Genomic DNA, 25,939 nt, shown 5'->3' on the forward strand with positions numbered 1-25,939 from the left:
TCACTGAAAATATCTTTTGGCTATTTGCCACCTCTTCGACAAAGGAGATTTTGAAGCTTGGCGTGTATTCAGTGAAACACTGTCAAATGTGGTAATTAAGAATGCCTTGATCCACAAGATTATCACCCCAAGGTCAATGCAATCTTCTTCATATAATTCGAAGTGGTATTGTTGCCCTTCTGGTTGAATCCAAACATCTTAAGAAAGTAGAGAATTTAGATATGAGCAGAGCCAAGCAGGGAATAAGGACTATATAGCAGAGGCATTCAAAGCCTCAGATACAACTCTTCTCATTACTATGTACTCTGTGAAAAGAATAGTGATTTTGTGGATTGGAGATATCACATTCATCTTATGCAGAGGTCTGTAAGAGTACTACAGAATCTTCCATCCACATTTTCTCCAGCGCTATCAGGGCAAATTCCTTCTCCCAAGTGATGCAGTGTTCGATAGAATGTTATGGAAAGGAGTGCCCCAATATCTTTACATTCCTTTTCAGTTCCTCATGGGTAAGTTGAATCCTGCCTCCCTTCCAAGAGACGAGTTATTGCTTTCTGCATCCCACTGTGAAGACTGACATGGAGGGGTCTGGAAAAGGAAAAATTCTGTCTTACCTGTGAATTTTCATTTGAGGGTGCTGCATGTCAGACAGCCTGACCCTCCCTCAGAGGATTGCATTATGTCCAAGTTTTTTCCTGACTATTACTCACTTTATAAGTAGTTTGGAAAGGGAAGGAGGGTGCTCCTCTAGGAAATCCCTACATTTCATTTCAAGACTGTGCTGCAGATGGTTTGAACTGAATAGCACTTTTAAACTTATATAGTATTTTTCAGCTTTGGAAGCTGTTAGAGTGAACACTTCTTGAGGGGCGGTTGCACACCCATGCTTAGAGTGAAGTCTGCTCTGCTTTTATTTGCCATGGAAATGGAGAAGGCCTCACTCTAAAGACTCTCTGATATGAAAGGTCCTAGAATGAAAATTCACAAGTAAGACAAACATTTCCATTTCCCCTCCCCAGTGACAATTAGCTGGAGTTATAATATCCATCCACTGACTGAATACATTCAGTATCCTTAAATATTTGCTTCCTTACTTGTACGTAAATCCTCCCCATATATGCCCTTGTACCCCATCACTTACCTCCTCACCCCACATCTTCATCTCTGACCTTCTATAATTCCTTCCTTAAAACTTTATTTAAAGAAGGCAGTTCTTCCTGGACATCACAAAAACACTACTTACTGTTTACAACGTGGCAATATACTCTTGGATTTTCTTAGCTTCATTCCCCACACATTAGCCAACTGAAATGAATGTAACTGAAGATAGTTTTTGATCTATTACTTTTAACTTTCACAAACACTTACCCAAACATTTTAGGATGATTACGTTGCCTGAAGTACACTCTTCTCTAAGATGAAAAGACAGTAATATTATTCCTAAGCATGCTCTTTGATTTCTTGGATATATATCTGGTTTCATATTTAGGGTCTAATTAAAAGAATAGACACTGAATGTTGTGTGTGTGCACATATTTATATGCATGCAGAAATACCCTGTGTGTGTAGGTATGTGCATTTGTATGAGTATATAAATCTCAGAATATACCTACAGATGAAAGAAGGGCCTGATCCAGGGTCCATTGAAGTCAATTGGAGTCTTTAGTTTGATTTTAACGGGCTTTGGATCAAGCCTCTAATACACGTGAACTCTCATTCTTCGGGGAACAAGTAATGAAGATGCCACTGAACCTGGGTCTCTGCTATATGACAGCATGAAACACTTATGAAGGCCTACATGCCTGAGAAAAGGTGTAACTTACTGAGAAAATAAGCCAACAAACTTAATCTATTAACAATTCTTATTCTGTTACTTAGACCATTTCTATCAACATATATACTCTGATTTGCTTAGTATTTAATTAAACAGTCTGAAACATACCTGAAGTATGATGCATTGTGTAAGGCTGTCACTTGATCAGCTGATGACCAATGACTTACAGAAACAAAATGTCTTTGAAACTCTTCTTCGATTGCAGCCACAGGCAGGTAACCAGAACTTATGTAACTGCAAAAAAAAATAAAAATCATAAACTCAGCTTGCTGATACAGAATTTCCAATAATACTTTTAAATGATTCAGTGGGGGTATTACTAAAAGATTCAAAGTAGTAAATATATCAGTCTGACACTAACAGCATATAAAACAATACAGTCATCTCTCACAAAGGAGGCTATTTGCCTTATCATGCCTGCATGGAACTGCCATTAATACATATGGAAGTTACACACACTGAGAACAGAACAGACTCCCTAAACTGACAGAGAAAATAGGTTTTACTTCTAATATTGTACTGAACTTTTAATCTTTCATTGGTCAGTACATTTTCTGTAACACTAACATAGATATCTTCTTCTCCCTCTGAAATAAGACTTCGTTTTTATAGTAGAGGAGGTAAAAAAAAATTGTAACAAATTTTTTTTTATTCAACAAATTCTGCTTTTCTTTCGGTTTAAAAATTTTCCTAGAGAAGAGTGTGAATTTTTTTTCAGATTTTTTCAAATAATTTTTGCTCTGTAGATCACTTGTGACTAGCTCATTCTGACTAGTTGTTACTGAAATTCAAGGTGTTTTGGTCATACTTAATTGGACACTAAGTCACTTGATATTTATGTACCGATCAGATATGTGTACATTTTAGAATCAGTTTTCTGGTGCAAATACTCACTTATTTTCAAATTTTACCTTTAATAAATACTCTCCAATAGTCACTTAAAAATTTTCAGTTTCCATCAAGTAAACATATTTGCTAGGATATTCATGGGAAGCAAACACAGAAGGGGTGGGAACACAATCAAAGTGAGTTACTTTAAAATTTGAATCAATAATCAATGAAACTCCTTTGCTGTATTTTCCCTAGTTCTAGGCTGAAGTTTGTTGCATGTGATCTGACTGAATAGAGGTGGACAGTATCTGCTGCATTACAGCTTATAGGAAATATCAATTTAGTGAAAAAACATTTTCTGGTGAAATTTAATCTGGGGGTGAACATTCCAGCAGCATGGCACAGCAGACTTTTATTTTCTTAGGGCCACATCCTTCTATCTGCTGTGCAGGTGTGCTGAGGAGCAGCACAGAAGCATTAGCACCTAATAGGAACTTGTTACTGTGCTGGTTGGTACATCACAGCCCCAAAGGGGCATTGTCTGAGAAATAAAGGCATGACCAGGTCCCTAACTGGTTAGCTTGCATGCTAACGTCTATCATATCTGCCAGCCAGGGACCCTGCTCGTAAGAATGGCCATAGTTGGTCAGACCAATGGTCCATCTAGCCCAGTATCCTGTCTTCTGAAAGTGGCCAATGCCAGGTGCTTCGGAGAGAATTAACAGAATAGGGCAATTATCAAGTCATCCATCCTCTGTCATCCAGTCCCAGCTTCTGGGAACACCAATTTGCTCCCAAGGTGAAACACAGTTGCATATCCTGGGCCATCTTGTCCTACGTCAACAGGAAGTATAACTCTGACCACTCCACTATCCCCTTCCTAGCCCCAGCAGTGTGGCTCCTATCAATGAGAGGAGGGTTTTCCTATTCAAGCAGTCTCTTTGGTGCTGGTCAGTCCACTCTTTAGTATATTTTGAAAATAAAACTTCCTGACCTCACCTCTTCTATGTTGAATAGTGAAGTAGTATTTTATCCTAATACCTGTGATCATTTGTTTTAGTAATCTTTACATTAACACTAACACTGTATAAAAGTCAGAATAGATTCATTATACAAGATAACTTAAAACATTCTGGTCACATTATAGGGAATGCCATTAAAATGTCAGTACTGAATTGTCTCCTGCAAGAATGAAGCTGTTCTATGCACTAGATACAGCTTTCTCAGAAGGTGAGTCCAAGCCCGGCAAGAATTCCTGCAGGAACTAAGTAGCACTTCCCACCTAGAAGTTTATTTAAAATGTCGTTTAGAGACTCTGACAGTTTTATTCAATACCTTGAGAAACCTAAGCGTTTACATGTAGCATTTCCATTCTCATCGTTCCAGTCATCTGAGCAGACAGTCCTCCAGGAACCAAAAGTAAACACCTGAAGCACTGCTTTCTTTCCACTCAGCCTGACTGAGGAATTCAGAAAAACACAAAAAACACCAATAAGAAGTTAATAAAAACCACTGAGAAATCTATCAAGTGCAAAACAACATAAGCAAATCACCATGGCTTCTGTATCTCTAAGTTCATTCTGTCTGTATTACTTGTCTCTTCTGAACACTTGTTTCTTTGAGATAATTCACCTGTATCTTTTTCCAAATAGAAAATTAATTTTCCTTTACCTTCTTCACTACTTGACAAAATACCAAGGGACACCCAGCAAATGCAGCTTCACCAGTGCAGCCTGATGTACCTGGCAAGTCCCCGCATAAATGGACATAGATTCAGAACCCTTTTTGCCAGAATTCTAGCAGTAATAGAGAGATTAAAGGCCTGACTTTCAGAGTTTCTTGGCAAGTGAATGCCATTTGAAATCAATGGGAGCTGCATGTGCTCAGAGCCTCCAAAAATCAAGCCCAAGCTGAGTAGCTTTGAAAAATGTAATTAAAAGTAATTGTTGTTGTATTAGCAGCATGACATAGTTGTAGGAACATAGGATTGGACGTGCCTGATCATCACTTCAAGCCTGATCTCCCAAGGAATGCTTTGCGGAGATCTCTTTGCATTATCACCTCCGATGGAAAGGATCTTAGGGACTGTGGAGGAAAAATGGAGATATAACTTTGGGAGCTGCAGTGCTCCCTCTACCTGCCATCTGCAATGAGCTAGCACAACTCCCACTAGAGCAGTGCTTCTAAAGGTTGGGTTCTATGAGCTGTTTAGCAGAAGATTCAGAGTGGGCCCAGAGGGAGATAATACAGCTTGGAGTTGATTTTCTTCCTGATCAGATTTTCAGGGAGAAGTTCCACATACTGTGTACAATTCTGCTCTCTTGTTTAAGCAAGATTAATTCAAACTGAAACAGGTGCAGAGAAGGGCTACTAGGATCACCTGAGGAATGGAAAACCTACCTTATGAGAGCAGAGTCAAAGAGCTTGGCTTGTTTAGCCTAAGCTAAAGAAGGCTGAGGGGAGATATGATTGCTCTCTATAAATACATCAGAGGGATAAATACCAGGGAGGGAGAGGAGTCATTTAAGTTAAGACCCAATGTTGGCACAAGAACAAATGATATAAACTGGCCATCAACAAGTTTAGGCTTGAAATAAGATGAAGGTTTCTAATCATCAGAACAGTGAAGTTCTTGAGCAGCCTTCCAAGGGGAATCAGTGGGGTGGGGAGGAACCTAACTGGCTTCAAGACTGAGCTTGATAAGTTTATGGAGGGATTGGTATGAGAGGACTGCCTGCAAAGGCATGTAACCGATCTCTGACAGCTAGTAGCAGATATCTCCAATGGCCAGTGATGGGACACTAGATGGGGAGGGCTCTGAGTTACTACAGAGAATTCTTTCCCAGGTGTCTGGCTGGTGGGTGTTGCTCACATGCTCAGAGTCTAACTGATTGCCATATATGAAGTCAGGAAGGAATTTTTCTTCAGTTCAGATTGGCAGAGACCCTGGGGTTTTTTTGCTTCCTCTGCAGCATGGGGCACAAGTCCGTTGTAGGTTTAAATTAGTGTAAATGGTGAATTCTCTGTAACTTGAAGTCTTTAAATCATGATTTGAGGACTTCAGTAACTCAGCCAGAGGTTGGAGTCTATTACTGGAGTGAGTGTGTGAAGTTCTGTGACCTGCAGTGTGCAGGAGGTCAGACTAGATGATCATGATAGTCCTTTCTAGCCTTGAAGTCTATGAATCTGATAGATCAGGGGACGATCTGTAGAACACAACACCTCCCCTATTCATCCATTCCTTTCCCCACATTTTGCTATAACATAGCACACGCTCTGCTGCCAAGAAAAGTTAGTAGTGATTCATAATAAAATAAAAAATACCACAGGTGTATTCATCCTCTCCTTCTTTACAGTTAAAGACACCATCACACCTCGCTGATTGCTGGATACATTTGAAGGACGATCTGCATCGAAACTTCCCAATGCAGTTGTACTGGACTGCCAGGAATTAAAGAGAACACACTAACATGATCACATCAGGATAGTAATTTGTGTGCTTGAAGTATTTTTTTTCTTACTTTGATTATATAGTCCCACTTTCATGTTGTTTGTGAAAAGATAACCCTTATATTCTAGGAATATTGAAATATAATCTGGAGGTTTCTACACAATGCTCTTAAATGTATCCATTGGTAATGGCAACTATAGTGAAACAGCATTGTTGTCAATTATGGCTCCTTTCCAACTTCTCTAATCTCCAGTTTAAGCAGCAAAGAATCCTGTGGCACCTTATAGACTAACAGACGTTTTGGAGCATGAGCTTTCATGGGTGAATACCCACTTCCTCAGATGCATGTCATAAAATCTCCAGTTTATGTTTCATTCTAGGGAGAGTTTCTGGGTCTGGTATATATATGACTGGCTCCTCGTCAGCAAAGAAGGAAAGGAGAACCTCCTCAGAGCTGCAGTGTAGAGTTGTTTCCTCCCATGTGTATCTCAGCCTTGTAAGTCTATGAATTTTCTGGATGTGAAGGTGTTGCTCTACCACTAACAAATTCTGTGTCTGCACTTGTGCAGGTGTGACCTTCCGGTTGCAACTAAGCTCATTCTTTTTCCTGTTCACATCTTTCTGGGTTGGGGGGAAAAGGACATTAGAGCACTCAAACACAATGATGTCAGTCTTTTGTTGGTATGTATGAGAGACATACAGGACAAAAAATGACATTGTCTGAAGCCACATCCAGTCTCTATTCCTCAAGCACACAGGCTGCTTAAATGTTTGGATTTTTTTAAATGGGGATCACTGTGTCGAATCACTGACGTCTGTGTTTTCAGTCAGTTATGTCTTCAATTACAGTATTTGCTTTGAAGGTTTCTTACTGTTTCAGGTTTCCCAGTGTTGTGAATGTAGGTTATGCCAATGGTCTCTCTTGTGTGCCAGATTAATTTTGTTCATATAGGTAAATAAAATTTCAAGTCATCACACCAAAAGGATTTTTTACTTCAGTAAACTATTTTGGTGGCAGTTTAATTCCATTCTCAGTAAGAATGGACTCATGAAAAATTAAGCTCTTGAATGGTTAATTGAGAACCTAATAAATAACTAATTGTACTCACCACTCAGGCCAATGGCAACTGCTAGGATTACTACAAGTAATAAAACAAGGATAAATGGAAGAAACCTTAGTGAGACTAAAACATGGCACTTCGATGATGGCTGGATAGCTCCTAGAAACCAAAAAGAAAAGTGAGAAACAGCAGCTTCTATGAAATAAACACGCTTGGATTTTTAGTGAAAACATTTTTAAATTTTAAAATAGACTCAAGTAGTAACAGCTCCGTTCATTTCATTCTCTTCAAAGAATTAATGGCTCTGAATGTCACTTTTATGAAAACTTCTGCCAAAAATGTCTTCTGAATCCCTCCTGTATTAGCTTAGTACTTCTGAGGCTCACTGTTACCATCATCTCTGGCTGGATGCTACATTGTGTGCTGTATTCAGGACAACTGAAATCCAGTGAATAGGAAGGAGGTGGTATGACAGTGTGACAGTGAGGAAGTAAGTCTAGCTGCAGCACACTGCATTCCCTAAAGTTTGAAAAATAAAGATTCAGAGCAAATGTTAATAAGAGATGCTAAAGATTGAAACAGAGGCAGGACAGAATCAAGAGAAGGACAAAACTAGCCAGTGTTTTGGAAGAGTTGTTAGACAGGCCCACAAATAAAGAAGATGGCTGAAGAAAGCAAAAGTTTAGGGCAAGAATAAAGCTCTAGATTGTTGGCTTTTGAAGCAAGGCTAATTGGAGCAATAGAGTTAGAAATGTAGATGTAGAAAACTGCACCCAAAATTAGAGGCGATTTTTTGCAAATTTGAGCCTTATTGACTTGATCAAAGTCACACAGCAAATCAATAGTAGAGGAAGGAAAAGAGGCCTAGCCTGTTCCTGTGAAATGGATTGAAGAACCGGAATCCACAACAGTGGATCAACAAGAGGGGCAACGGTTTTCACTGAACATAATGGATAGTTTTGTGTAAAAAAAAAATTATATATATATAATTATTCTGGTTTGACGTATAAAGATCAAAGCAAGTGTAAATAATGGAAAGGTGCCATTTACATATACAGGAGGTCTTCAGTTTTGATTCATGAAGCTGTGCCCACCCTACCCCTAAACTTACCTTTGAATTTTGGATTTGCGGAAACTTGAAGCTCAGACAAAACTGCTGAGTTTCATCCAGTTTCATGTAAAATCACAAACAAATCCAGTTTCACTCAAACATGTTCAGTAGAAATTGAGCGAATCTCTTAGACAAACAAAATGTGAAATCAGGTACATTTTATCTGGCTTCTGGTGTCATAATAAATATTTTGCAGAGCAGTCATAAACAGTCTGCATAATTTAATATTGCTTTACCTACGACCTTAGGTCTGATTCTGCTCCCATTGAATTGAATGTGTGTTCTGTCACTGGTTTCAATGGGAACAAGATCAGGCCTGTAGAATGTAACCAAAATGCATACTGTGCTACCCGTGACCTACTCTACTGCATGGCCTTTTTCTAATTATATGGATTTCCAGACTTGGAAGGTTTCATATAAAACATTCAGAATTGTAGAAACAATTAAGAAACAAATAATCTATAACCTGGATGAAACTTTATGAATAATGCAGACTTGCAAAAGTGTCATGGAAACATATCCGCCCAGGCAAAAAATGTCCTCACCCACTCTCACCATGAGGAAGCTAGTGAAAAAAAAATAAGTGCTACTTTCTCACTAATAAAAACAATGTACCCTGTTTGTGTAAGTATAGTTTTGCAAGGCTAAATTACTACATAAACCAGGGGTAGCCAATAGGCAGACTACAGGCCAAATCTGAACAGCCAGTTGCCATTAAAAGGACCCTGAAATCTTTATATTTACTTATTATTATCATTGTTATTATTTTTTTGTCTGGAGTCTGGACCTTCACCAATAAATTTGGATGATGACAAAAAATCATTGATTACCCCTGACTGTACACATTACAAAGGTATGTAGAATCCCTACCAAGTCCATTTGCACTGGGATCTACTTTTGCTTGTTGTATGCTGAAAAATCTTTTGTAGAGAAAATGAACTTCAGCTACTGGCAATTTGTCTTCAGTAACAGAGGTGTTTTCAGGATTTCCAGTATTGGGATTAGTCTCCAGTACCTGGACCAACAAAGAACAGAAGTCACTTTTAAAAGCAACTACTCGTTCTCCTCATACCACCCCCCAATGCCTTTCTATTGATGATGATTTTTTTTTTGTTGCGGGGCCCTACTTTGCGCACACTTTTGGAATGAACAGCTGATACACAGCAAATCCAGGGACAGCTTCCAGGCCTGCTCTCTGTTTGCCTAAAAATGCCCTCATCCTGCAAGATGCTGAGCACCTCCTGAGTGTTACTGAGGAGCTCACGCAATTCCTATTGACTTCAGTGAGAGTCGGGGCACTCAGCAACTTGCACAAATGGACCGCTAATTAGCAAGCAATAACCAGCAATTTACTGAAACTAAAATGTTGCTTGAGTCTGCCTATAACCACAGTTATTTAGAGTAATTCATTCACCACATCAAGAAATTCTGACAAGTTCCTTCTTTAAATGTCAAAGCATTTTCCACAGCGTGCTTTTTAATTGCTACTGTAAGTACTGTAAAGGAAAGTCCAAGTTACGAACTGTGCAAAGCCTGCTCTGATCTGTCGGACTTCCTATTTACCTTATGCTGAAGAACCTTTGAATGTTGTATGCAGCTCACAAACTGAAATTAAAATGTAATTCTGGGTAAATAAACCTTATGTTTTAAAATTAACATGAAGGTATAGGGTACAGATAGGATACAAAAAACTTCGGAATCTGGTCCAGTAGGCTCTGTACAATCAATGATAGAATGGGTCTGATTTTGCACTCACAAATCAAGAGTAAATGCATTAAAGTCAGAGGAGCTAGTGTGCTGTAAATCCAGAATGTCAGGCCCAGGAAATTTTTGCCTTAGACAAAGTATAGTTTAGCTTTGCCACTAACTTTTAGGGAACATAGAATACCTTTTCACCATCTAGCAAGCATTACCTATCAAAATACAACTTTTCTCTTATTCTATCAAATATAATAGACATTCCTGGTAACTACAAATGTCAAGAGGCATTATATAAACTGCTGTTTTTAGGGCAGAAATAAGGAAAGCACGTCCTTCTGCAAATGATTTCTGACCTAAAGAATACCTTCATTGCTACATGTGTTGCTGCTCTGGAAATAAAACAGCATTAACATACATGACATACAGTTACAAAATGTTAGAGAAACAATATTTACCCTGGCCTAGGGTGTTACTTACCTCTTCTTGAGATATCATGGTTAAAAACAAAAATATGTTCTCTTTTCATTATAGTAATAAGCCTGAGGGAAATCTAGTTGTTAAACCAGTCCACTCAGGAAATATTTTCATCAAACCACCCAGAATTGCCAGCTCAACCACTGTAGCAAATGACATTATTACTGTAGTCTGTGTAATTCAGCCTGGTCATAGATATCAGGTAGCCTAGGATGACATAGCTATGGATACCAGGAAGGCAAAAACTCAGCAACCCTTTTAATCAGTGTAATCAGGTAAGGTAATATCGTGGTATTTGTAAACCTTTTCATGAACCTGTCTGACAAGAAACTCTCCAAAGATTAAGTCACAAGTGTGCTTGCTTGTTCCGTTTATATTAAATAAAGTGGCTGCAGAAAAGCATGTGCCAGAATTCTGTGCTCTGGTGAAGGAGCCCCTCAAACCTAGTCAGTTTGGCAAACCAGGCCCTTTATTTGGTTTCATTGCTCTTTGTGAATTTGGTGTGCTCTTTGCTAAATGCACCCACCAGGCATAAGGCAAAGAGCAAACCAAAAGATAGTTCCCAGGATAGATCTGCATTTTAACTATGAAAGAATTCCACCTCCATAATTATGAAAATTGTGCACTTGAGCCAATGCAAAAATTCCACTTGCTCTAAACTCAGAAGCTCATGGAGCAGCTGAAATGAAAAATCCTGATCAGAATAACAATATAATCATGATCTTGTTTTGAGCATTTTTTTTGAGTGGCGGGGACAGGAGGTTGTGAAGTGAGTCAAAGAGCCATGCTGGTATGTATAAGTGAAGACAGGGCTACTGAGAGACTGTGGCTCCCTAATGAGAGTGCTAATATTTTAGAGTAGGTTAGTGGCATTTACTAATGATGGGAGAATCTCAGCAGTTTCAGAGGAATCTTATTCAAACTTGGCTCTTCAAGATGGGAGTTGAACTCTTACAAGAAAAGAAGGTTGTACAATATTTCTGATACTTCCTCATCTTAGTCAGGACAGCTTTGTGACAAGAACAGCTTTTATTACCTTATTTTGGCAGTTCTGATCATTGCAGGAATTAGGAAGCAGAGGCATTAAAAAAAAGAAAAAAGAAAGAAAACTGATAAAAAGGTTCAGTCTGGGTTCAGTTAGAGGCAGGACTGAAAGCAGAATTGACTTGTCTACACATGGAAATGACTAATATTTCTCTTTTTTCCCAGCATACTGTGCAAGATCATGGGTTTGACCCTCGGCTGCCCTCAGCTCAGCCTCGGAAGACCTGGGTTTGATTCCCCACAGTGCCCGAGGGGAGGCTGTTAGGGAACTAGTCACAACTCCCTGATTCTCAGCCACCAGGACCTGGGGTAAGTTAAAGTTTCCAGGGTGAGGTGTGGAGACATCTTCAACTGACCTCAGGAACCTTACAGCAGTGGAGAATCAGGCATAGCAAAGGATTGCTTTACCATGCCCTCTCCTGTTCCTTGATAACCCTTTTACTCTCCCAGCCCTGATATACACCCTGCCCCCCACCCCTTGTGCCAGGAGGGACATAGCAGCACAGGAGGCAGGGGAGATTCAGTGGAGATTCCCCTCACATGGGAAATTTTTCTGGGCAATCTCTGGCCATTTTAAACACACTTTGTAGTGTGTAAATTGGAGAATCTGACATACTGTCTCTCCCTGCTGCTGGGTCATCAAGGGAACGCTTTAGTTTATCCAGTATATCATTGGTCTTAGTGCTTTATTGCCAAGAGCAGCACAGGCTGTGGAAGCAAAACTTTTCCCATACTGCCTAATCTATGTGCTCTGAACCTGACCTGAAGGGGCCACCTTAAAAGGAGAAATCATGTTTCAGCATCCATGCTCGTTCAGTTCTTAGCCTCTTTGATGGGGATGCCAACAAGGGGCCCAGCTGTGGTGCTGGTTCTGTGAGGTGGAAATGTGTCCACTAAGAACCGGGTTCAGACCACCATCTGATTTCACGTATGCCACTGAACAACCAATGCATAGCAACAGCTCATGCTCACTGACTCATTACTGCCTTGGGGTGCATTTAAAATGGTGATCTGAAAGTGAGAGATTCAGTTCCCTGCAATTAGCAAATTTGCACTGACTATGCATTGTGCTCTACTGTGGACATATACTAGTCTAGTCTTATTTTGCTACAGTCTACGGCAGGCAGACAGAGACTGCATATATTTCTTGCCTTTCAACCACCCTAAAGTAAAAGTGCAAAGACTAACATGCTATGAAAACAGGATATCAGCTTTTGTCAAAAAGATCACAAGGGGTTTGAGGTTTTTTATCTTAGCAGCCTCTCTCCTTCCCTCTCTCTCTGTCTCTTTCTACTAATTTCTGCCTGTACTGAACATACATTCACAAGAGGAGTGGAAGAGATGGCAGTGGCTGAAACACAACTATATTCGAAGGTTTTGAACAAAGTCAAAAACAGAAGCACCTGCGCTTTACTGGAATCCCTCTTATCTATGGGATTCCCTGCACATACAGCGTGAGTAGTATTTTTAAGTTACCTCAATATATTAAAAGAATTTTCTCATAAAAATTTGAACATAGACAGTTTGCATTTTTAACAGAGAAAACAGACAACTGCTTGACACAGATGTTTCTGTATGTGGATAAGATATCCCGCTTAGGGCTTAATTTATAGCATTTTCGGTGTATTGATCTTATCCTACAAAGAACCTACTGTGCATCCATTTTTAATATCTAAATCTAAAAACTATCCACTTTTGGGTTGAGAGACTGTAAAACTTGTTAAACACTTGACATGCTCAGTTATCTCCCACAGTATTACCAAAAACAAGTCACATTTTTCATCCATCAATTTTGCTGTAACACAGTTAAGTTTAAAGACACCTTTTGGCCTATGCTGAGTTCTATGACACAGCCAAGGCATCTTACCACATGTAGGATATTAGAGACTGAGTTTACTTTTCACAAGACATCATTTTCCTGTTTATAAATATCATATAAAACTATTCAACACAACTATCATTTTCACTCTTTTTATTCCATAAAGAATTTCTCTCAGTTTAGGATCACGTTAAAAAAATTACATGTCAAAGGGGAGAAGGGAAAATAGTATCTCCATGAAAAATACGAAAGCGCCAAATGCTGTCCTCAGTTATACTGGCAACCTCCGTGCGGGAGCAGTGTAACTGTGGGCAGAATTTGACTCTGCATTAAAGAAAAATGCAGTATTAAGGTGACTTGTTTCCCAAACATCTTCAGATGGGATAAGCATATTTTGTGTGAGATTTTCAAAGGGACATGGGGGAATCTAAGGCCTCAACTCAGTGGCAGTTGGGCAGTTTAATTTTCCTGTGTGCCTTTGAAAATCTCATTCTTCAAAAATGTACTCCCTTTCCTGCAAATCCCTTAACGTGTGTGTGTGTGTGTGTGTGTGTGTGTGTGTGTGTGTGTGTGTGTGTGTGTGTGTGTGTGTGTGTGTGTGTGTGTGTGTGTGTGTGTGAGAGAGAGAGAGAGAGAGAGAGAGAGTGAAATAAGGATCCATCAATGTGAATTTAAAACTGACTACAATACATCTTCATAACCTGATTTTTAATATTATTTATGTTGGCTTCTTATCGAAAATAAAACCAACCAGTGAAGCAACTATGTCTGAAAAGGTTCAGTATCAAAAGTATTGAATTAATTTTCTAAAGAGCCCTCTATTTTTGGGTGCCAACTTTAGACACCTTGGACCTGACTTCAGAGGTACTGAGTTCCTGTTGCTCCCATTAATGTCAATTGAAATTTTGGGGACACAGCTCTTCTGAAAATCTGGCTCATGGTCTTTCCCATCAGGCATCCCAAAACTGAGACACCCAAAATGAGTGGCCAGTTTTGAAAATGTTTGGCTCTGAGGTCTAAATTCTTCAAATCTTCTTTAAAGCACAGTGGTGTTATCTATAGAGTGTATTTGTGCTTTCTAGTGGAAAGGAAACAGTTAGATAAATAGTCAGAGTGCTGAGCAAGTTTGTATAAAATTTATAAAGTAGCCTGGATTTTTGCCTAAAATTTCAACTGAACAACTATCTAATCTTAGAAACTTTGGTTATTATTTTTAAAACTTTTGCATGTGTTTTCAATTCCTGATTTCAGCCATTCAGCATTCCTGGCATGGCCAAAACCAGGTTGTGTTAGAAATATCATAAGATAGCCTGATCTTACATGATTCAGAGCTGCAGTGCCATAATCTCTTTTACACTAAGGCCCCTTTACATCTGAGCAGTTTAAAGGTGCATTCGTGTAAATGGGAATCAGGAAGAATCTTAGCAACACATTAACTCCCAACTCCAGGCTTATACAGTACTAATTATTATTAGCATTTCCAGACAGGGATCTGGGAGTTTATTCTTCTAAAACAGTACTTTAAAATATATATATTTAAGAACCTTTCTGCTTTTTGTCTGAGAGAGATTTGTAGACATAGGATCCATTTTTGAATTAAATTGCCTTATTGTGTATTATTTGCTTTGTGGAAGTGCATAGGACCCCCAGTCATAAGCCAGGATGCCAACACGCATGATGCTATACAAACACAAAAAAACCCCAGTCACTACCTCAATAAGCTTACAGTCCTAATATGAGCTGAGACAACTGGTAGATACAGACCGGCACAAGGAAAAATGAGACAGTGCTGGTTTGGTATGATAGGCAGAGGTCTCAGCACCCCAGCTGCCTAGCCATTTGTCAATTTTTTATAAGCCTAATGGCACAGGATGGTTTTAAGGAGGAAAATGAAGGAGAACAATGATTTGGCTTTGTAGGTGTTGACCGGGAGTATTCCCAAGAGTTGGAGGTTGCATGGGAGAAAGAACAAAAGCTCATTTGAAAATTGATGGAGTCTGGCATTGGCAAAGAGAAGGCAGGAGTCGACCTCTTGATAGTGTATGAGAGATGATAGATAGGGTAGGGATAGCTGGTGAACGGCCTTGGAAGTGAAAACAAGCTGCTTATGGGTGATGCTATGGAGAAAGGGGAGCCAGTGGAGGGAGGCAAAGAGAGGGGTGACATGGTCAAAGCAACCAGTGATCTTCACAGCAGCACTCCTAATGGATATAAGTCAGTAAAACTGGATTTGTCAAGGCCAGAGAGAAGGATATTGCAGTAAAAGGATATTGCAGTAATCAAGACACGAAATAAGAGCCTGGACGAGACTGTTAGCAGTGAGGATGGATGAGAAAGGCCATACCTTAGAGATGTCATGCAGAAAGAATCAGCAAGATTTGCACATAGTTAGGACTTAAGGTCTTAGAGACAGGTCTGAGTCATTCAAAGTTGACACCCAGTTTACTGGCCTGAGTGACAGGAAGCATTGTGGTGGTGTCCACAGTGCTCAAGAAAGAAAGTAGCGGGGAGGGCTTGGGGGGGAAAGATTTAGAGTGTATTTTGGCCACGTTGGGCCTTCAGTAATAAAAGGACACAGCACGTAAGTAATACATTTAATTATTTATTTACAAATCCACATACAATTTTCTCCCTGGGGCGACGAAGACAGAAAAAAGTACATGAGACCAGTCACACTGTTTATTGTGCTGCTGGAAGGTGCACAGATATCACAGGGCTGGATGCAGTATAAGAACTTGAACAGAAGGGAATTAAATGTTACAAATTTGGCTTCAAGACGCCAACAGGCAGAAAGTCTTGTTTCAAGTGTAGCAAAAATTGTCTCTTGGGTGTAGCAAAAGAAACACGAGTCATAGTGCGTTTTAGAATTGTGTCCAGGCTGAAATGTCCAGTTCCTCTGCTGGACTTCTTCTTATCTCCCCCACCCCAAGAAACTCAACTCTGGGTCTCAAAGATGTGTGTGTGCAGGAACATACTGTCCTGATAGAAAAAGATACTGAATTTGGGTATAATTTGGTTCCATAGAACAGCAATTACATATTAGAGATAGACCTGAACCAAAATCCCTGAACTTGTGGCTCAAATCTGTCTCTCTAATGGGCAGAAACAAAACACTGACTCCTTTGGGAAAATTTGGATCCAGATTTCCAGATCCCAAGTATAAGAGTGTGTGGATCTAAGGTTTTGGTTCTGCCCACTATAGTGTTTGGAGCCGGGATTTTGTTTGGTCTCATCTCTAATAATACTGTGGGCCCATATACGGTACAAATCATGCTTATACAGTGTATTAAGGAAAAGTCTTCAGAACTCAAAGGAGAATTTGCTGTCTTACTGCATCTATTTTCTTCTGGTGAATCCACTTTATTTTCCTTAGGCAAAAAGCTTTGGCTGCTACTGGACACAAGACAGCAGAAGAGGCTTCAAAATGGTAAGAATGAAATAATGTACAGTTCCCCCAAGAGTACTTTCACATGAAACCGAATGAAATGTAGTTGCTTATGGGCTCTTTCCCCACTGGATTTGGATTTAGGAGACTTCATGGTAAAAATGAAATCAAATCTGAGCTCATCTTTATTTTGCTTTATGGGAATAGTTTTATTCGATCATGTTTCTTGTAGGCATAAAATTATTTGCACAGAGCACAAAGTGAAGTAAGAGCAGAGTTACTGCTTCCTAGACAATGGTTCTATTTTATGGAACGTGAGAGAACATGTGGGTGTGGGGGGGGGGATGCTGTCATGATCAACTAATTTTGACGTAGTCAAAGAGGGGAGGATTGTGAGGAATCATTATGTAATAAATGTCTCCAGTTTCTCACACCTTCACTCATGAACAAAAACCTCTCCCTCTCACAGAACTGGATGATGACTATAGATCAGAGAGGAAAATTTAGATGCTCAGCCCATGAGGCAAAAGTAGAAAAGGAGATGTTAAAGATCTGAGAGATTACAGTTGTAAAGGAATTTGGAACATGTTAAGTTAAAAGGCATTGACTGGAGGGAACACAACTCCAGGTGGGAAAAGGCTATAAAATTAAGTTGAATGGCTAAGAGTTTCCGGTTTTAAAAAATAAGAATCCAGGATAGGCATGACCATGAGTACTGTCAATGGCTACTCTGGGGTCATCTGAGTTTTTTCTCCAGCCCAAGACACTGATGATGGAGTACGGAGATGTTGCTGATACTGATTTATTTTGCAATTTAAATCCCAGAACTAAGGGTATGTCTACACTATACCCCTATAGCAGCACAGCTCCAACGCTGCAGATGTGCCACTGGAAAGTCGTAGTGTAGGTGCTTCCTACATTAATGGAAAGGGGTTTTTCCATTGATGTTGTTATTCCATGTCACTTCCTACATTAATGGAAAGGGGTTTTTCCATTGATGTTGTTATTCCATGTCTCTGAGAGGCAGTAGTTACATTGACAGAAGAATCCTTCTGTCAACCACACAAGGGATTAGTTTGACCCAGCTATAGCATTCGGGCCACAAAATTTTTCACAACCCTGAGTGACGTAGCTAGGTTAATCTAATTCTTAAATGTAGAGCAGACTTGAGTCAAATCTCAAACCCACGCTCTCTGCTGATCTTTGTGAGACACAGAAGAGATATAAAAAAGCACCTACCAGCAGCAATGCCTTCTACAAAGCAACTGATGTTGCTCCAGATGGGGCGATGTAAGGCAAATACAGTTAATCATCCAGATACAAAGGCTTAGAATGAGAACATTGCACATTGAAATATGCATTATTGTATATTCCTCTTTGCTGTGTTTCCAGCAAAGCTGAGATGGCACAAGTTATGACTTTTATTTAGAGTTTATACTACAAGGAAGGTGGTTCTGGATTTTTTGGATCTGGGTCCATGTGTTGCAAAACATGCTGATATGTGGCATTACTTCTGACATCCAGAGTGGTGATCAAGCGGTGGATTGCATGTTCATCCGAGCACATATCCAATTCAAAACAGGCTACAAAACAAGCTCCATCAGAAATTATTTCATGCTGAGAATTGAAAAAATTCAGAAGCAGATGATGCTGCAACTCCCAATGCGAAATGACTTGTTATAGATTAGAGCATGACTTATTAATTTCAGTTGATGTGTTTTCTTTTTTGTTTGGTTTTTTTGGTGGGGGTTTTTTGTTTTGTTGTTTTAATTAATTAATTAATTAATTGAGATTAATAAAAATGCCAATTTTTTTGGAAGGATTTTTTTAAACCTATATTTTCAAAATTATCTCCCAGTTTTTTTCTCCATTTTTTGGTGGTTTGCTCCCCTTACCCCTTTTCCTCCCTGTTCCAATTGCAAAATAGAAAATGGAGGAGAAAATCAAACAAACAATACTACAAGTTTTCTGTTTTCAAATACTGAAAATTATGTTTTCATTTTCAAATTTCAAAAAAAAATTGAAAATTTTCATTTAAAAACCGAAAGACCTCATCCCATCAATCAATATCACAAAGGGAAATGTTTTGACCAGCTCTAGTTTTAATCTGTTCTTATTTCATTATCAGTTTCTGCTCATGTAGCAACTATTTGTTTTTCTTTCTCTGCTTTTATTATGGATGTCTTCACCAGAGCGATGGAGGAATGTGTACACAATTGTGCCTTAACTTACCTTGTGCCATGCGCTCTCAATTTCAGGTTGCACTCTCATTGTAATGATCCTTCTTTGGATGATCCAATCCCTCAGGAATATGCTCTCTATTTGTGCCCAACTGGACCCTTGCATGACAAACTGCAGGAATTTTGGAAAGAGAGCAAGAACCAATGTGCAAGAAACAAAGCCCATGAGATATTCCCCCACATAACTCTTTGTGATTTCTTTACGGTAAGAAAGCCTTTAACAATTCCATTGAGCATAAAAAACGGGCTAACATAAAATTAAGATTGAAATCTGGACTTTCTTGATCATGTATTTTCACTTGCTCTTGCAATTATTTTGCACTAATAATTCCTTGCATAATTATAAAAACTCAGGTGTGATTGTTTTTTGTATGCAGTTAGGAGCACAAATGATAGTGTGTAAAAATTATATGGATGAGGGATTCAATATGCAAAGGTCAGTGTGTTCAGATAAATGCCATGTTTTGAAAACCCAGCAACAGTATCCCGTCACAGAGTATGCTGGGACACAGGCTAAGGTAATTGTATTTATTCCCCTCTACATTTACAAATATCAATAAAAATATTCAGATGATGAATATTGAGGAATGATCAGGCCAACAAATGTTATGGACTGAAAGTAGGGATTAGAAGGAGATTTTTAAGTCTCATGAGAGCGGAGGGGTTGGATTTAGGCTTTTTTGAGGTCTGATCATTTAAACTCTATGTATGAATATGTCAGTGCAACTGCACACCTAATCTGTTCATGCAGCTAATATGGCTGTGTTTGCAAATCATGTATTTGCATGTACAAGTGGTCAGTACTATCTCTTTTTGCCTTCTGAGCATGCAAATTAGGCAAAGTGTTGCATATGCAGTGTGCACAGAAAAGCAAACCCTCAGACATATCATCTATTTAACATTCTCTGTGCATTCATTTCTCACTGCTTTTGGATGCTGACTGGAAGCACAGTAGTTGCTCTCAGTTCGCTGTTGAGAAAGTTCCACATACTAAAAATAGCTATAGAAAAAGTTGGTTCTCTTTGCTTTTTTTTCCTGCTTTGGCTGGTGCTGCATTTGCTCTCCTGCCCATCACAGCTTGCATTCTATACCTTAGTATTGCCATGGAGTAAAAACATCAAAAGTGTGTAAGTGGCTTAGGAGTCTAAATCCTATTTTCAAAAGTACTTTACAGACAGATTTACTTATATAGGTACCTAAAGATGCAGATAGGCACCCAGCGGGATTTTCAAAAGCTCCTAAACAGGAAATTCACCTAGATGCTTTTAGCACCAAAATATCTTTGTAAAGCCTAAACTACACAGGGGGGTAATTTTGCACTGAATTTTTGTGCATTAACTGCTGCTTATTGGATAGTTGCGGTAATTACATACACACAGTCAACTGTTTTCTGCTTTAATATAATTCAGTGTGTCTACATTAGTTGTCTACAATGTCTACATTCTCTATGATGTATCTTGTCCTTCGGCGGTTAGTAGCCTAAGTCTAAGGTTATGGCTACACTACACAGGTTTTAGTGACACGGCTCTGCCACTACAGCCAAGCCACTAAAAGGCGTACAGCGTAACTGCAGTTTGTCGGCAGGAGAGAGCTCTCCTGCCGATAAAAAAATTCCACTGCCGATGAGCAGGGCCGCCCATAGGGTGACCAGATGTTAAGGGGAAAATATCAGAACTGCTGTTGGGCGGGGGATGTTGTTGTTTTTTTACACTCACCCATCCGGGAGTTCAGCAGCAATTTGGCTGAGAACCCTTCAGTCGCGGACGTTCTTCAGCTGTATTTCAGCGGGGAGTAATAAACCTTGCTGCCAAAGACAAAAGCGCCCACCACCAAAATACTGCTGAAGACCATCCGCGACTGAAGGATTCTCCGCCAAATTGCTGCCGAAGACCAGGAAACAAAATATCGGACAAACGGTGTCCCAACTGTACTCTGGTAGGGATGTGGGACAAGCTCTTCAAAATCGGGACAGTCCTGATTTTATCAGGACATCTAGTCACCCTAGCTCCCCAGAGGATGCAGGGAGCCTTGTGCAAAGCGGGGAGCGGACATAAAAAAAAAGATGCCACCTGCTGCAGCTCTTTTACTCACTGGGTGGCGCTCCGAGTCTGCGGCGGCAGGTCCTTCACTCGCTCCGCATCTTTGGCAGCACTGAAGGACCCACCGCCAAAGTGCCGCCGAAGACCTTAGAGTGAGTGATGGGCCCGCCGCTGAAGTGCCACTAAAGACCCAAACCACTGCCGGGTGAGTAAAAATTAAAAAGGCACCTCTAGCCAGGGAAGGGATTCTCAGCCAGGGCTCATGGGGCCCCTGCGGGGGCCCGGGGCAAATTGCCCCACTTGCCTCCCCTCTGGGCAGCCCTGTTTGTCGGCAGGAGAGTGCTCCTGCCAACAAAGCTGTCATGGTATAAATCCCCACTCTGAACCTTAGTGTCCAAAAGATGGGGTACCAGCATGAATTCCTCTAAGCTCAATTACCAGCTTAGAAGCTGTAGTGCTGCCACCAACCAGGAATTCCAGTGCCTGGTACACTCTGGTCCCCCCAAGACCTTGCCCGGGGACCCCCAAAACTTAGTTCCTCTGGATCTTAACACAAGGAAAGTAAACCCTTTCCCCCACTGTTGCCTCTCCTAGGCTTCCCCTCCCTGGGTTACCCTGGAAGATCACTGTGATTCAAACTCCTTGAATCTTAAACAGAGAGGAAAATTCACCTTCCCCCCTCCTTCTCAATCCCCCTCCCAGACTCTCCCTGAGAGAGAAAGTAATCCTAACACAGAGAGAAATTAACCTTTCTCTCCCCCTTCCCTCCTTTCTCCCCACCAGTTCCCTGGTGAATTCAGACCCCGTCCCCTGGGTCTCAGACCAGAAAAAAAAAATCAGGTTCTTAAACATGAAAAGCTTTTAATTAAAGAAAGAAAAAACAGTAAAAATTATTTTTATAAATTTAAAATGGAATAGGTACAGGATCTTTCAGCTATAGACACTGGGAATACCCTCCCAGCCTAAGTATACAAGTACAAATTAAAATCCTTTCAGCAAAATACAAATTTGAACTCCTTCCAGCCAAATACACATTTGCAAATAAAGAAAACAAACATAAGCCTAACTCGCCTTATCTACTTAGTACTTACTATTCTGGACATATAAGAGACTGTATCAAAGAGATTGAAGAGAAACCTGGTTGCACGTCTGGTCACTCTCAGAACCCAGAAAGAACAACAACCAAAAACTAACAGCACACACAAAAACTTCCCTCCTTCAAGATTTGAAAGTATCCTGTCCCCTGATTGGTCCTCTGGTCAGATGACAGCCAGGCTCACTGATCTTGTTAACCCTTTATAGGCAAAAGAAATATGAAGTACTTCTGTTCTATTAACCCTTACTTATCTGTTTATGACAAAAGCACTGTTCACATCAGCACTTTTTGTCGATAAAACTTTTGTCATTCAGGGTTGTTTTTTTAACACCCTTGAATGGCAAAAGTTTTTCAGACGAAGTTCCAGTGTAGACAAAGCCTAACTGAAAATCAGTGGGACTTAAGATCCTAAGTCCCTGTCAGTTTTGAAAATGGAACGTAGCTTCCTAAATAACTTAGGCACTTTTGAAAATTTGACCTGTGATCAGTGTGTTTTCTAAATCTAAAGATAATATAATCTAAATAATATGCCCTATGAATATTGAGATATTCTCTACAAAATGAGTCTTAAACAGCATAATGAGGTGCTGCCTCCCCCCTAAAGGATCAATGTGTACACTTCAGTGGAAGAATGGTGTGGGTATCACTAAAACTATATTGATCTGTAAAAGTTTTAGAGTCCTTTCATTGCTGACAAAGTTGCACATTAGCATCCTTGCAGCACTTCGCCATTAGCTTTGTCAGAGATCTATTGAAGCAATATGGAAAGTGTTGTGATGGAGCAGTTGGACAAACAAATTATATTCATTGTAATTTTGTACTCTATAATGCTGCTGAGACTACAAAATAAAGAGAACACGTTTCATAGCAAAATGTCAAACACTGTGGTACTAGCTGGCCATTAATAACATTTATAGGAAATAAACATTTATTAGTTTGTAATGAATGTAGTGCTTTTGAAAGGTGTCAGATGTAAAAGTCTGAATTAACCACAGACAGTATGCATAGGCAGCAGCATTTTCAAGCTTCCACATAACGTATCTCAACCCTGTTCTAAGTGGAACATTTCAAGGGATAAGAAAGTAATTTAATCTCTGTGACTATTCAGTACTTGTTCTTTCTGCTATGACTGCCAGTCGGAGTGCCCACTAATACTGAACTATGGTAATGGTTTAAAGTTTGGATATTGTCCAGCAGGAATTGTTTATGAGGCAGTGGATGCCACTGAATGTTTCTAATGCATGCTCCAAATATGTTTTCTTTTAGTGTGAAGATCGGAAAGTGGAATTCTTGCATGAAGCCCTAAAGAAAGTTGGTGACAGGTTTTTAAATGTGTTCCCACCTGCCATTTCTCTATCACTACATTCGTCTGTCAGCTACCTTGGTTTCTTCATTAATGATGCCCATGCAAATGTCATCAAAGAGTTTGCTGCGGCCTTTGCTACTGAGGCATCAATCTTGGCAGGTACCGTCAATCTCAATTGGAAACTGTAGTAATTTAAGTATCTCCTGAATTTCTGATGGGGCTCCAATCAGATTCTGTTGTTCACTTCATGCAACCATCCTGCCCCAAAGTTTTGAAAAAATCATGCCTGGGGAAAGTGGGCCCTGCTTTCTTGCTTATTTTACACAGCAGACATAATGTATTAGCCTAAGATATCTCTTTTTTTCCCAAAAGCCAGATGCATAAAATAGCAGTTAGTAAAAACACTTCATGGTGTTCTTATTATCTTTGAGAAATCTAAGCAAAGCCTTCACTGTGTAACATTCTGCAGGCAATTACTGAGTAGAATTATCTGTAAATATATATACTGTGTATCTCTCTCTATTTAGGCACTTAGCTGTGGTTATCTCCATGGTTTGTGAGGCAGGCTTGATGTCTGTTCAGTGTTGCATTGCTAAACAGCAGTTTCAGGTCAAGGGGTTACCTTAGTAGGTGTCAAGGGGTTTTTGTAAAAATAAATTAATGCAACATTGGAAGTATTAATGTTCTGAGCCTCCAGAATGGAAAGGGACAGAGAGTATAAAACTTCACCACCCCTAACTTGAAGCCTGGCACATAATTTAGGATAATGGTGAGTTTTATGATCATGGATGAGGAAAGGAGGAAAGTCAAGAGAAAACAAAAGAGTCCAGAAGGAATACATCAACCAAAGCCTTATCATGTCAGATCCTCTAGCTCTATACTTTAGTTATGGCAGTGTGGGAAGATGATCAGCCCTTTGGCTTTTGGTGATGTTCAGCTTACTATGGTGATGCTGTGAAGAAAGGGAGGCAGGAAGAAAGCCAGACATACAAATAGATCTGTAAATGTCTGGAATTCCTGCAATGCCCACATAGACTAGTCAGCTCTCATGGTTTGTTACTGAGGGCTTGTCTACATCACAAAGTTGCAGCGCTGGTGAGAGGGTTACAGCGCTGCAACTTAGGAGGTGTACACATCTGCAGGGCATCACCAGCGCTGCAACTCCCTGTTTGCAGCACTGGCCGTACTCCCGTTTTGTCTCGGGTGTAGAGGATCCAGCGCTGGTGATCCAGCGCTGGTAATCAAGTGTAGACACTTACCAGCGCTTTTCTTGACCTCCGTGGAATAAGCAGGTATCCCAGCATACCTGAGGAAGCCTCTGGTAATCAAGCAGGTCTCCTTCCCCGGTTTGCTCTCGCGTTCCCCGAACCCCCGAGCAAGCAGGTCTCCTTCCCTGCGGTTTTGTCATAAACAAATAACTAAGGGTTAATGTCTCTTTCACCTGAAGCACCTGACCAGAGGACCAATCAGGAAACCGGATTTTTTCAACTCTGGGTGGAGGGAAGTTTGTGTCTGAGTCTTTGTTTTCTGTCTGCCTGCTTTCTCTGAGCTTTGGAGAAGTAGTTTCTACTTTCTAGTCTTCTGTTTCTAAGTGTAAGGACAAAGAGATCAGATAGTAAGTTATATGGTTTCTTTTCTTTGGTATTTGCATGAATATAAGTGCTGGAGTGCTTTAATTTGTATTCTTTTTGAATAAGGCTGTTTATTCAATATTCTTTTAAGCAATCGACCCTGTATTTTGTCACCTTAATACAGAGAGACCATTTGTATGTATTTTTTCTTTCTTTTTTATATAAAGCTTTCTTTTAAGACCTGTTGGAGTTTTTCTTTACTTCAGGGAAATTGAGTCTGTACTCACCAGGGAATTGGTGGGAGGAAGAAATCAGGGGAGATCTGTGTGTGTTGAATTTGCTAGCCTGATTTTGCATTTCCTCTGGGTGAAGAGGAAAGAGCTTTTGTTTCCAGGACTGGGAACGGAGAGGGGGAGTCACTCTGTTTGGATTCACAGAGCTTGTGTCTGTGTATCTCTCCAGGAGCACCTGGAGGGGGGAAGGGAAAAAGGATTATTTCCCTTTGTTGTGAGACTCAAGGGATTTGGGTCTTGGGGTCCCCAGGGAAGGTTTTTCAGGGGGACCAGAGTGCCCCAAAACACTCTAATTTTTTGGGTGGTGGCAGCAAGTACCAGGTCCAAGTTGGTAACTAAGCTTGGAGGTTTTCACGCTAACCCCCATATTTTGGACGCTAAGGTCCAAATCTGGGACTAAGGTTTGACATGGTGGAAGTGGTGGGAGGATAGACACAATCCAGAAGCCAGTAGAAATATTTTATTTTTCTTTTCTCTGCTAGGGGCTTTTTAGCAGAGAGAAACAGTTGGTTTTAAAAGGGAACCAGAGAGAATTTTTTTTTCTGCTCTCTCTGGCAGTTTGTAGCTTGCATCTTAAGCAAGAAACCATTAAGGTGCTATTAAGAGTCTTTTGTCACACAATAGCACTCCCATTGAGAGTCATACCAGCACTATATACATGCAAATAAAGTGGTTTTTCAGGT

At 40.0% G+C, this 25,939-nt stretch overlaps 2 protein-coding genes across 4 annotated transcripts in view; one reads left to right on the forward strand and one right to left on the reverse strand.

Annotated features, from left to right (window-relative positions):
* The window catches only part of TMPRSS3 (transmembrane serine protease 3), a 31,933-nt gene extending 21,363 nt beyond the window's left edge, over positions 1-10,570 (reverse strand). For both annotated transcript variants that reach the window (XM_050936636.1, XM_050936635.1), the window contains exons 1-7: positions 10,467-10,570; positions 9,159-9,303; positions 7,226-7,336; positions 5,990-6,106; positions 4,001-4,124; positions 1,943-2,068; positions 1,369-1,412 (exon numbers count right to left, since the gene is read on the reverse strand). In XM_050936636.1, the coding sequence (XP_050792593.1) occupies positions 1,369-1,412; positions 1,943-2,068; positions 4,001-4,124; positions 5,990-6,106; positions 7,226-7,336; positions 9,159-9,303; positions 10,467-10,484 (685 nt within the window). In that variant the 5' untranslated portion in view covers positions 10,485-10,570. The remainder of the gene's footprint in view (positions 1-1,368; positions 1,413-1,942; positions 2,069-4,000; positions 4,125-5,989; positions 6,107-7,225; positions 7,337-9,158; positions 9,304-10,466) is intronic.
* A 1,102-nt stretch (positions 10,571-11,672) lies between these two features.
* UBASH3A (ubiquitin associated and SH3 domain containing A) overlaps positions 11,673-25,939 on the forward strand; it is a 50,341-nt gene continuing 36,074 nt past the window's right edge. Inside the window, exons 1-5 of one of the 2 annotated variants that reach the window (XM_050936582.1) lie at positions 11,673-11,816; positions 12,836-12,961; positions 16,700-16,753; positions 18,970-19,156; positions 23,353-23,551. In XM_050936582.1, coding sequence (XP_050792539.1) covers positions 12,849-12,961; positions 16,700-16,753; positions 18,970-19,156; positions 23,353-23,551 — 553 coding nt within the window. In that variant the 5' untranslated portion in view covers positions 11,673-11,816; positions 12,836-12,848. Of the gene's footprint in view, positions 11,817-12,774; positions 12,962-16,699; positions 16,754-18,969; positions 19,157-23,352; positions 23,552-25,939 lie in introns of those variants that run through there. The other variant, XM_050936583.1, reaches the window with a different exon arrangement.

Source organism: Gopherus flavomarginatus, chromosome 1 (assembly GCF_025201925.1).
Source record: "Gopherus flavomarginatus isolate rGopFla2 chromosome 1, rGopFla2.mat.asm, whole genome shotgun sequence".
Taxonomy (NCBI): domain Eukaryota; kingdom Metazoa; phylum Chordata; order Testudines; family Testudinidae; genus Gopherus; species Gopherus flavomarginatus.